Raw genomic sequence first — 12,790 nt, 5'->3', positions numbered from 1 at the left:
GACAAAGGTGAGAGGTCAGTCAGGCTTAAGGTGTACAGGAGCAGACAGGGGGCTTCCTACCTGGATCACTCCTCTCCGCAAAGGCCACAATGTGGATCCCGTTCAAATCATCTTCCTATGGGAGAAAAGAATCAAAGTAACTCTCCTGGGTAGAGAGGTACCAAGGACAGACTCAGAGACTGGAATGGAAATGGGAGGTGGTGGAGGGGGGTGGACGCAGGGGCACAGAACAGCCGAGCAGGGCATGCATTGAGGACAGGAATACTGATGAGCCCCTGGGAGGAATGTGTGGAGTTTGATCAGTGGGTTTGCAAGACAGGAAAACACCAACTGCACACAGACATTAGCACTAAAGGGGCCTCACCCCGGTGGGCTGGTGGGTCCAGGAGAACAGCAGTAAAAGGCAAAATGAGGAAGAATGTGAGTCTGGTTTATCAGGAGCTCTGAGGGCAACAAGCATTCTGGACACAGCTCAGTGAGTGCGCACGTCCGTCTGTGTTCTCAAGAATTCACCCCCAGCAAATATAATCGGCGATATACCAGATTGTGGAAACTTCCGAATGCTGCTGACAGATCCTGAAGCTGTCCCCAAACAGGCAGCAGACAGGACTCTATGCGGTAAATTAGGATGTGAGTCTGTTTTGGTCACACGAGGATCATATGCAAGTGTAGTGCTTCCCTGTTAAGACATCTCTTATTGAAGGAGCAGAACCTGTGTGGTCAGTAGGGGACGCCTTGCTGACTGTGACCTCCAGGCTGTTTCCTTGGGGTCCTTTCTGCTCTGGAACCCAAGCTTGCCAAAGCAGGATAGGCCTCTAAAACATGTCATGAAAGTGGGAGGCTACAGGGAGAGTCTGGAATTTGGAGTTAGGGAAGGTTGAGGGTGTGACAGTAAAAGTGTGTGTGGATGTGAAGGCTGGGACGAGGTAAAGAATCTAGAGAGAGTATTTCAAATCCAGGGACAAGCAAGTGGCATTCCATGTTTCTATGTCCTGGGCAGAAAGGACCATATATATGTGCCTTGTGTCTCCTCTGCATTGATTATTCCTGCAGAAGGAGAAGCGAGAGCTTAGAGGGACCCTTCTTTGGGAAATGTGATCCTCAGAAGACCTGGAGAGGAAGTTGTGTGAGAACGAGGCACCGGGGACAAACCCAAGTGAATATGATTATCACTGACACCAGCAGAGGGATTCACTGGATGCCCTGAATGTGTCATATCAGAATCATCCTAGGGAAAAAAAAAAACTCCAGGCATCTCAACCCTCCCATGATCTCTGTTTCCATTTCAATTGATTTTAATGCGGGTGCAATCCTATCTAAATGCTAATTTTTCCCCTTTGAGTTTGGAATGGACAAAAACCTCCAAATAGTCTAAGAGAGATTAAATGGAAACTATTATTATTAAAAACAAGAGAGTAGGCACTGCCATGGTCAGACTCTCTGGGGAATTGAATTTTACAGATAACATGTGTGTGTGCGTGCGCGCGTGCATGAGTGTAGGTTTATTACACAAAACCGACAGCAACCAGAAGGGGAGTCTGAGGTTTCCCTATTTTACATTTGCTATTATCGCCAGACAGAATATCTTGATCAGTTCTCATTAGGCTGCCCCGTGTCTCTGTCTCCTGCCATCAGTTGGAAGTAAGCAGTGTTAATTCTGTTCATTTCTGTGTGCCCTTCTAGAATGCATTTGGAAATTGGTTTTAGAATTAAGAATCCATATTCGTTTGCTAAGAGGCTGCTTATAATACAGCTGTCACTCCCCACGCCTTAGGTGGTCCCTGGATGGAGAGCCATACGTAACCCAAAGAAAGAGCCTCTCTCTCTGTGGGTCTCAAAGATTCAGCCCACAAACCTGTATTGAACACCTGCAAAGAGGCAGGCGCTGCTTAGTGCCAGGTGTTTTCAGTATTTTCAGTAATAAACTCACAGAGCAAGAATCCACGGACAAGCCAGTAAGTCAGGGTTACTCGATGAGAATCCAACGTGCATGGGGGGAGGAAGAGCCGAGCTGACCATCCACGGGCCTGAGAATACCCCAGGGGCTTTCTCTGAACCCCACAGCCTTTGCTGCCCAGATCACCCATTTAGTCATCGCCTTGCCTTGGAAATAACCTTTTTTTTTTTTGTGATACGCGGGCCTCTCACTGTTGTGGCCTCTCCCGTTGCAGAGCACAGGCTCCAAACGCTCAGGCTCAGCGGCCATCTTCCCGGACCGGGTCACGAACCCGTGTCCCCTGCATCGGCAGGCAGACTCTCAACCACTGCGCCACCAGGGAAGCCCAGAAATAACCTTTTTAATTGCACAAATCTCTTCTCAACCAGATGGCAAGCTCTCTGAGGGAAGGCATTATGGCTTAAAATGATAATGATGATGAAAATGGAGACAATAATATTTGCCACCCTCTGTATCAGTACTCTGTAAATACATTGTTTCTAAATCTCAAATCAAAGTCTCATTCCTATTCAATGCTTCAAGAATTAAGTGACTTACCTTAAGGCATGAGATGGTACGTGACATAACTGGGATTCAAGCCAGTTCTGTCTGGCCCCAGAGCCCATGCTCCTTCTCACTGAAGGGGTCCAGAATAAGCCACTGTGGCATAAAAACTATTTTGGCTGAAGGCATTTGAATTCCTGAAATCTTTTATCTGCCTGAAAGTAGAGCCTCCCCAAAGAACTTGTCATCACTCTAATTTTCTTTTCTCAGATAGACATTATCACAAAACTATCATATCTGCCATCTCTTCTCCTAAGGGCCCATTTATCTTTCCAAAAAGTCATTTCGTTCTCCCAGAAGTGCTCCTCTGCCCCTACCCCCCCCCATTCCCCATTAAGATGGTATATAAGCTCCTCCTTGAATCACGTTTGTGAACTCGCATGCATAAATAGCTAATTAAATCTTTTTTTTTTTTTCTCTCTTGCCAATCTGTCTTTTGTCAGGTTAATTTGTAGGCCGTAAGAAATGAACCTAAGAGGGTAGAGGAAAGATTTTCCTCCCTGACATTATGAACAACAGCAGAATGGGCTCCTTAAATCTATTGTCTCTCCACGGGCTTTGCAGAAGATGTTGCAAACTCTGGTCAGTGGCTCTTATTTAAGTTGAAAGAGGCCAAGAAGGGGCTTTTATACAAAGTGGCTGAGCACCAGATCCCCCAAAGAAGTGGAAATTTGGGAGTTACTTTGGTGAATACCTTACTCTAGATTCCCTAGCACTTTGTATGTCCCTTTGTCATAGCGGCAAGCATACTGGGCTGGTGTTGTATTATTGCAACTGTTTCATCTACTTAACCTCGAATTCCTAAGGACAGGACAGCAAGGCTTATTTTTATAACCTCCGTACTTAGCACAATGTAATAGGTTCTTCTTAATGTTTATTGACTTAAAAAAAAAAGAATATAGTGATAAAAATCTTACATACCGCTTGAAGAAAATTAGCAAATATTAGAGATACCAAGGAGAAATGAAACATCAATTACCCACCAATCAATTACCATTGTTCATATTTAACTCTGTTCCTTTCCAGTCTTGGTTGAATGTTTGCTCTCATGTTGAATGAAGAGATGCAAAGGAAAAAAAGAAGCAGTTAAAACTGTCAGACTCCCTAACTAAGGGGCAGTGAAGTGGTGCAGGGGCTCACCTGGAGGAGCTCTCTGCCCCTCTCTGGGAATTACTTGCCTATTGCAACCAAGGGAAGATTCTTTTAGAAAGAACTGCTGACTCCCATTTCTGTGGGCTTTTGCTAAGGACTCTGGCTGGCCACTTGCTAGGATGGAGAGCTGGTGGAGTCTCAAAGAGGAAGGACAGGTCAGCATTGGGTCTGGACCACCCTGCTCTACCTCGACATTCTTTGAATATTCTAAATAAATAAATAAATAGCTGTCTGGGGCTTCTCTGGTGGCGCAGTGGTTGACAGTCCGCCTGCCGATGCAGGGGACACGGGTTCGTGCCCCGGTCCGGGAAGATCCCACATACCGCGGAGCGGCTGGGCCCGTGAGCCATGGCCGCTGAGCCTGCGCGTCCGGAGCCTGTGCTCCGCAACGGGAGAGGCCACAGCAGTGAGAGGCCCGCGTACCGCAAAAAAAAAAAAAAAAAAAATAGCTGTCTGATTTTCACACAGCAAATATTACTAGGCATAATGTTTTTAGGAATAATAAGTTATGTGTTTTCTATGATTTGCTGCTTTAAAAACCTGTAGAGTTTGGGAGAGAAGAAGGTCAATAGTTGCTTTAGCTCTACCTAGTTTTACTATTTTATTTAAATATCTTGCAATGTCTAAGGAAGTGGGTATTGAAGATAAAGACTTTAAAGTTCATGAGCTGGTCACTTTCCCCAACATGTGGGGTTTAAGTTGCTATGGCCAAGTAGCCCAGGAAGATGCTGCTTTGGGGGTGGGCACATGTGGATGGGTTGGGGATAGGCAGAGGGGTTCCCCAAAGAGCCTTCTGACAGACTGATTTCTGCTCCTCCTTTTTCAGGATGTGAAGATAACCCTGGATGGCCTGTCTTGCCCTCCCTCCCTAGTTGGAGACTTGGATGAGGGGCTGACTAGGTCTGGCTAGAGCTTCTGGGAATCACGTGGGTATTCCATGATGGGGTGTTGGAAAGCAGTAAACCAGTCTGGTTGCCCTTTTCTCTACCTGGTTAACTTCAATCCACAGCCCTTTCCCAACTAGAAAACAATTGAATATATAATAATGTGAGCCATCACTGTTATCTTATAGTATAGCAAAAGCTGTATCTTACTAAGTGAAAAGAAAGCAGAGGATGGGTTCCAGTGAAGCCAGGCAGTGAACTTTCTTCCTGAACATCTACCTCCGATATGGGAGAGAGAGCATTTCTTCAGGGCAGTGTGGAGGATTAGGGGTGTCTGTGAAGGAGGGGACAGGACCTCTCCCGCTATGGTGTGGTGGTTCGGGATGTGATACTGCTATGTCCATGAGGAAAGGCCTGAGAGAAGGGTTCTACAGTTTTGCAGTGTCTCCCTTCCAGGAGCCTACAGACTTATCTCTTAAGAATGAACAAAGTAAGAAGAAGAAGTAAAGATAAAGGCATAGCAGAACGGAACAGTAATAATCACTCTCGATTTAAAATGGTACCTTGTGTCATGAAAGACAAAAACCAATGACCTCTTCCAGATTAAAGGCAACTGAAGTAACATAACAACCAAACATAAGCCTGTGATCCAGGATTGGATCCTGGGCCAGGAAAAAACAAATGTTTTCTCTTGCTATAAAGGATATTAGTGACAACTGGTCAATTTAAACGTGGAATTGTATTAGTATTAATTTCCTGATTTTTGATAAGCATACTATGATTGTATAAGAGAAAGTTCTTGTTTTTAGACAACTTCTGAAGTATATAGGAGCAAAGGGGAATTGGCTCTGCTACTTAGTCTCAGACAGTTCAGGAAAAAATCTGTATATCACGAGAGTGTGTGATAAAGCAAAAGGAGTAAAATGTTAACATTTGGGGAATCTGGGTAAAGGGATCATGGAATTCTTTGCACTATTTTTTATAAGTCTGAAATTGTTTTAGGTGAAAAGCAAAAATAATTTAAAAAGGAATATTATTTTCAAAGCACTGTTATATGCTTTTTGTTATTTTTAAATCTAATAATGAGACCTCCTAAAGGTTAAATTTTTGAAAGGTTTAAATGTTAGGAAAAGATGTTTCTATTGTGCTGTGTTGCTCTTCTATAGTTCTCTCCTCTGGACCAGATCATTTGCCTTCGGTGTGAAATGTTTGTTCTACCTTCAGACATCCAAAGAAGTTACGTGCCAGTAAAACAGAGGGTGTCAAGTTACTCCACGGTTCTGTTCATCTGTCACTTTAGACTCTGAGTTAGAGAGTAAATATATGCTTCCATGTTAATCCCTTTCTGCCCCCTCCCCGCCAGAATGTTGCCTTATGGGGACATGGCCCACTCTAGGAGGTATACTGGAGAAATGAGATTTGGCCCCAGGTGGTCTAAATTTAAGTCCCAAGATCTAATGCTTATTAGTTATGTATCCGTGAGTAATTAATCTAATCTGTATGATTGTCAGTTTCCCCAGGAAGCTAAAATAATACTTGTTCTATATCACTTTCTAGAACTGTTGAGAGATCCAAGTAAAAAGATGCATGAAATGCTTTGAAAAATGCTCCATAGACTTTGGTTGTTACTGTTTACAGAATTTTGTATAAAGCTGGGGGGTGGGGTGGGGGGAGTGTATCTCCAAGGCCCTCTTTCTAATGCAATTTGACCCACCTTACGTCTTGTCTGTGACACAGACCTAGGGGACAGTCTGACTCAGCATTTTCCAGTGCCTTGAGTTGATATTTACAAAAACAGCTACCATGCATTAATGGAGTGCCCCCTATGTCTGGGTTCTTCACACCTTTCATACTTACAAAAAGCCTGATTTTAGATACAGAAATTAAAGCTCAGAAAGACCACGTGACTTGATCTACGATGCAAAGCTACTAGGTGGCAGACTGTGGGCTTCAGCTCAAGTCTGTATGTAACTCATGGTCTGAGCTCCTTCTACCACGTGACCTTGGGTCTCTGGTGGCCAGTGAATGAAAGCCAGTAGAAACTCTAGGAAATGAACTCAGAGATAGAGTAATTTTGCCTACTGGCCAGCCCAGAAGAACTGGGTTGTAACTCAGTGTGATATTGTCCACATTTCAAACTCTCCACCATCCAGACATCCACTCCAGGCAAATAAGACTTGGTTTGAGTTTTGGAACTCAAAGGGGTATCCCTCCTGGGGAATATACCCATCTCTACAAAGCAGAAAGAGTTTGCCACTTTCTTACCCATGTTTCAAACATATCTTCTGGGCGCAAGCGACGTAGAGTGGGTCTGAAAAAAAAAAAAGATGAGCTTTGTTGAGTAGGGATTACCTTGGCTGACTCCAAAGCCTCAGCACAGTGAAACGTAGAATGAGATGTTAGTCCATTTTCAAGAGTGTCTACGTACCTGTTGTCTCCCCTAAGGAGACAGAGCAGATTGACCCTGTTGTGTCACACACAGAGCTGGGCCTAAAGCTCTCAGCCTTTTCATGGGCTCATTTGATCCAAGGATTATAAAATCTATTACAAATAATAGGTCAGAGGGCACGGAGTCAGCTCACTCCCAGGCCAAGAAGCCATTTCCCTCCTCACATACAGCTGCCACTCCTGAGAACCCAGAGCAGGCCCAGAATGAGGAGACCCAGGAGAGGAAACAGCCCAGAACTACAGTTGTTTTATCACAGGGTCATCCATCAAAAGCCCTTTAGGGAGGAGCAGGTTGGGTCTATCTTTTGCTCATGGTTTCATTTCTTTTTGAATGTTGACAAATACTGTTAGACATGCTGATATTTGTTCCTCCAGGTGCTGCATCCCTGGAGGGACCAAGCTGACTGGGTGATGGAATCATGATGCTCCAGGTTCAACGAACCTATGCGAGCATGTGGAGGGGAGGGTGGGTGGGTGAGAGGGTGAACCACCACCATATTCCATGTTCCAGTATTGTCCCTCCCTTAAGAGCTGGGGTCAGCAAACTACAGCTGGTGGGTCAAATCCAGCCAATGGCTCCTGTTTTTATAAATAAACTCCCTTTGGGACACAGCCACACCCATTTGTTTACATATGGCCCGCGACTGCTTGCACACTATAACGGCAGAATTGAGGGTTTGCAACAGACACCATCTGGCTCATAGAGCCTGAAATATTTATTATCTGGCCCTTTGTAGAAAAAGCTTGCTGATCCATGCTAGAGCTGGTGGTATCAACGATTCCTCTCCCAGAAGTTCTAGGCATAAAGTGTTCATCCTTGACTAAGTTACTCAACTACCCTGAGCCCAATTCCTTGATCTGTAAAATTAGGATGATAATAATTACCCCATAATGTTGAAGAGTCGGTAATATAGTTTCCAAAAGCACCTAACATAGTACTTTAGGAGGCTGTCACTACATCACTATCATTATCATTGTAGAATTTACTTACATCCTACTGTATGAGGTGATTTCCTCACTGCAGGGAGGTGGTCTAACCTTGTTTGCAAGTGTAGACCCATATTCAGAAAATATAGCAACATCCCTGCCACTGATCAATGACCAACAAAGCCACACTACTGAGTTCAGTTCTGCTCGGTTACTAACTCCAGGTTGTTGCCCTTGGGGGTCTGAAATGGTAGGACTGAGAGGCTTTTCTCCATCTCCCAGGCCCTGGATCCCCCCTGCCCCCACCCCTGCATGCCATCTGGGACACCTTTGGTGCTCCTTCACAAACTCCACAAGCTCCTCTTCTGTGTAGGGTTTGTCAGGGATGGCAATGGGCTCGTCCATAAATGGCTCATAGAAGTCAACCTCATTCATCTTCAAGGACAATTTCTTGGCAACCTGTAACAGTTAGAAGTAAGACAATAGTTTCCTTGAACACTAGTCTAGAGTAGCAATGGGTTGTCCGGCTACAAGTGTGTGTGTTCTCTGCAAAAGACATGAAAGTGTATGCATGGTTTTTACTTAAACATTGAAATGATAGGAACTCATCACCTAACTCATCGGTCCACCTGGCTGGACCGATCTACTTTTGTGATCAAAGGACAGATAGAAAAAAACTTCTCTGGCAAATGAGATCCAATCAGGGCCAGAGAGCAGTCAGAATGAAAGGTGGGAAATTTAATTCCATTATCACCATCACTCTACTGTATTTGCCAGGGGCTGGAGGAGGAAGCAAATGTCAACAGATCATGTTCAGTGTCCTGGGATGTATGGATTTAATTGAATCAGTTTTGATAGAACAGGCAATTGACAGAAACCATTTAAAGCATACAGGTACTCAGAATCAGAGGCCAACTCAGGAATCTGTCCTCGATCAGCTCATAAACCCTAATTGCTATTTTGGTTGAAGCATTGGCCCAAGGGTTGTCTCTCAGTCCTGGGCTTGTTTTATGGTTTCTCAGGCTCTGGGAGCTGCCTGGTTAGTTACCTGTCAGAAGGTGACCCACCATCCTGGTTTGTCCAGAGTGGAGGGGTTTCCCAGGATTCAGACTTTCAGTGCTAACACTGGGTTAGTACCCAGCAAGCTGGGATGAGTTGCTCACGCTGTACCAAATAAAAAGCATGGGGAGCCAGCCCATAGCCTGGGAGCCATCTGCGCTCTTCATTAACGTGGCCACGCGGCCTGGTCAGGGCAGAATGGTTGCTGTGTTCGCCTGCAGAGCTGCTGAACTCTCATCTCCTTTTGTGAAATGATTTGAGAGGCCTGGAATGTGCAACGCTCTGTAGAAAACCAAATGTCATTCTTTTCTAGTTCAAAGCTGTGGTCCAAGAAAGCACAGGGATGAACAGTGGTTCCCTTGAAAATAAAGAGGAATTGCCTAAGAGCTGACGCCCTGTGGTGGTAACCAACAGCGTGGAGGCCCAGGGCAGCCGTGACTAATTGGTGACGAGGAGGAACTGGGTATTACATAAGCTGTTACACAAGGAGGTCCATTCTGAGCACACACTGGTATCCCTATGGCTTTTGTCATCAATTGCTATTCATCCAGGTCACTCTATTCCAAAAGACATTTCTTAAGGACCTAAGGGAAAGAAATACCAACATCCTACTCAGAGCTAACGAAAACAAGCTGTGTTAAGAGCCGCAGTCAAAGAGATTTAATGGTCATGCTGATTTGGTTTTAAAGGACAAGAAGGTGTGGGTTTTTTTTCTTACTTTCTTCCCTCTTCAGTGGGGTGGGGGTGAGGAGTGTGGTTGGAGGAGGGGAGGAAAGAGCAGCTCTACAACCACTGTTTGGGTTTACGCACAGTTCTTCACAAAGCTGGGCCCATCATAGAATGGGCTTGAAAATGACATTGGATTCTGGTTTTCTGAGTTCACGTACTACATATTCTAGGAACCAGGAAACTGTGTTTATATGAAGTAGGAAGTGAGCAGATGAGCAAAAACTAATAATAGCAAACATATGGAGTGCTTACCATGTGCCAGGCACTGCTGCAGTGTTTTCAGTTGATTACTTTATGAATCCCCACTTTGACTGTATGAGGTAAGAACTATTATTATACTAATTTTACAAATGACAGACCTGAGGCACAATTTGAGTTCTCAAATTGTTCTCAACTAACAATTTGCCTCCGTTCCAACTTTCCTCTCATCTGAAAATTACCTTCTTCTTGACACTGTACAGAAAGGAATTTATGTCCCTTTAAATATTGCCTTGACACTGCGCATGTCACAGGGAGAGGCTTCCTTCTACCTCTTGTAACATGCTCTCATCAGTTCATCCCTAGCACAGTCTGCTAGAACGAAGGCTTCCTGAAGGTGAAAAGGAGCTCATCAGACCCTCCATTGAGGTAAGCAGTGGAGACGCACCTATGCACATGAGTGTGCATGTGTATATGTGTGTGTATGTTAGGGTCTGTAGTGTTAAGACCATGAATGTAAAGTTGGATTATGATATTCGTAAGTTTAAGTCTTTGGAACCCTGAGCAAACTTTTCCAGAGACCTGTTCACTATATCCCCATCACTACCATAGATTTTCCTCCTTTTGAATCTCAGAGAATTCCATTCTTTTAATTGTATCTTGGATGGTAAAGACTGAAGGAGATTTGATTGATTGAGGCATTGATTCTTTCATTCCTTCAATAAATATTTAGTGGGGTCTACTATATCCAAGGTTCTGTTCTGGGAGGAGACCTGTTTCATGGATGGTAAGAATGGATTTTACTATTAAAAACTCAAGAGGTCCGTATAATGAATTCTTTTGTACTTAAAAAAAAATAGTTGGAATAGCGTATGCCAAAGACAAGAAAGTTACAAAGTACAATTTTTTTGACATTTGCATGTGTATGAATTTTGATAACAGATGTTTTTCTACAACTTAGCAAGCCATTTTGGTTGTTGCAGATGAAAACAACTCAATGAATTTAGGTTTTCTCAACATCTGTCTTGCCCATCAACTTTGTTTAGAGAATCACAGCTTCTTTTGGACCAATATGGTTCAAAAAATGATTTTGCTTCTCACTGTTCACTCCAAGAAAAGAACAGGCCAGTGGGAGAGAGCATGAGATGATTAGAACTGACATTTTTCAGGCTGTGAGGTGCCACAGAGTGGACACCATCCTTAGCCCTCTCACTGTTGCTCCATTTGCTTCAGGGAGGTTAGGCCCTTGTGTGGCTTGATGTAGGATCAAGATCCACAGATCAGTGCTGGTCCCAAACCTGTGTGCCAGGTAAAATCTCTCAGGGAGCTTTTAGAAAAATGCATATTTCTGGGCCTGGTCGCAATGCTAGAAAAATCCAAATTTCCAAGATGGGACTCAAGAATCCTTGCTTTTAAAAGCTCCTTGGGGCATACCAATATGGACAGTGGTTGGAAACTACTAAACTCCCAAATCTACATCAGCGGCCCTGATAGCTCGTCCTCTTTACAGTTCTCCAACTCATATAATACATTTAATATAATATATTTATTGGATTGTTTACTTACTTTCTGTCTTCCCGTCTTTTCCTCTCCCAGACCTTACCCACCAATCCCATATACTAAACTCTAAATTCTACAAGGATAGGAATCTGTTTTGCTCAACGTTGTGTCCCTGGCATCTGGAAGAGTGCCTGGCACATAACAGACACTCAATAAATGCTTGCTAAGTGAGTGAATGAATCAATAAATGAAAGATCCTTCCAGTTGAATGTCTTCCCAGCTTGTAGAGATTAGAGCTCATCACCCCATCTTATGTTCCTATATATAGATTCTTCTTCCTAGATTTCCTAATGTTTTCAGTAGCTTTACAATCTTTGCTGTCTTGAAGCAGAGACTTGCGATCTTAAGTTATTGGTGTGTCTTCTCTCGTCTTTCTCTCCTTCATGTCAACAGAGGCCAGGTCCTCTAGTCATCTCAACCTCTGCCAGTTAGTTTGTCATCTTTGGGACTGTATTAGGGCTTCCCGGGGGGCCCTTGCCTCTCCTGACTTCAAACGTCTAGAAAGCACCTCCCCTTCCCCAGGTCCCTCTGGGATTCCCTAGGATGTGTCTCACAACCAGGTCCTTCCACCCACCTCTTCTGCTCTAGCGCCCCCTGCTGGACACCACTGAGGCTTAGACTGGGGACAGCCATGGCTTCTGGACACCACCGTTTCCCCCACCCCGCAACTGATGAGTGCAACTTCTCAAGTCCCACATGGCACGATCTGGTCCGCTCAGTGAAACAGCTCTTCCTTCTGTGTTCTCTATAGAGGTAGAGAGTGCAGCTTTCTCTTTATAAATGTTCTAAAATCCCACAAGTCTCTATGAACAAGGGCACTTATGACTCAGTGTCTTACAGAGTTTTTAGTGAAGAACCTTCTGAGTTTTTGATTATAGCCCGACCTCACCTTCTTCATGGTCCACAGATATGAAGCCATATGGTCGGGCCGGGAGGCACACCTAAAAACAGACACTACCCTGAACTCAGCATTGGACCAGCCTTCTAAGAACTGAGGCTTTCTTGCTTAACCTGGCTTGCCCACCTGACTCTCTCTTTCCTCAGATGAGTTCTTACCCAGAAGCCACCTTATTCACTCCTGGCCCATCGTAACCAAAGGCCAGCGATGAATTTCCTTTAGGCTCCTCTGGACCTCCCCTTCTCTACTAATATCCCCTCCCAACCTCCATCCTCCTGGGCTTAGAGGACTGCCTCTTCTTAGCAATAGTACTGGCTAACATCTACTGAGTGCTTACTACGTGCCAGGTGGCAGCTAATCATTTGACACGTAGTGTTTCTCTCTCTGGGGTGCAGAGCAGTTGACTTTGAAGTCAGCCTAACCTACTCACTGTGT

General features: G+C 44.4%; 1 protein-coding gene across 1 annotated transcript in view; it reads right to left on the bottom strand.

Annotated features, from left to right (window-relative positions):
• CASQ2 (calsequestrin 2) overlaps window positions 1-12,790 on the bottom strand; it is a 63,800-nt gene that overhangs the window by 15,486 nt on the left and 35,524 nt on the right. The window contains exons 6-8 of the mRNA XM_004263235.3: window positions 8,240-8,370; window positions 6,802-6,847; window positions 61-115 (exon numbers count right to left, since the gene is read on the bottom strand). Of these exons, the coding sequence (XP_004263283.1) occupies window positions 61-115; window positions 6,802-6,847; window positions 8,240-8,370 (232 nt within the window). The remainder of the gene's footprint in view (window positions 1-60; window positions 116-6,801; window positions 6,848-8,239; window positions 8,371-12,790) is intronic.

Source organism: Orcinus orca, chromosome 1 (assembly GCF_937001465.1).
Source record: "Orcinus orca chromosome 1, mOrcOrc1.1, whole genome shotgun sequence".
Taxonomy (NCBI): Eukaryota; Metazoa; Chordata; class Mammalia; order Artiodactyla; family Delphinidae; genus Orcinus; species Orcinus orca.
This window is presented reverse-complemented; position numbering and strand designations above follow the sequence as displayed.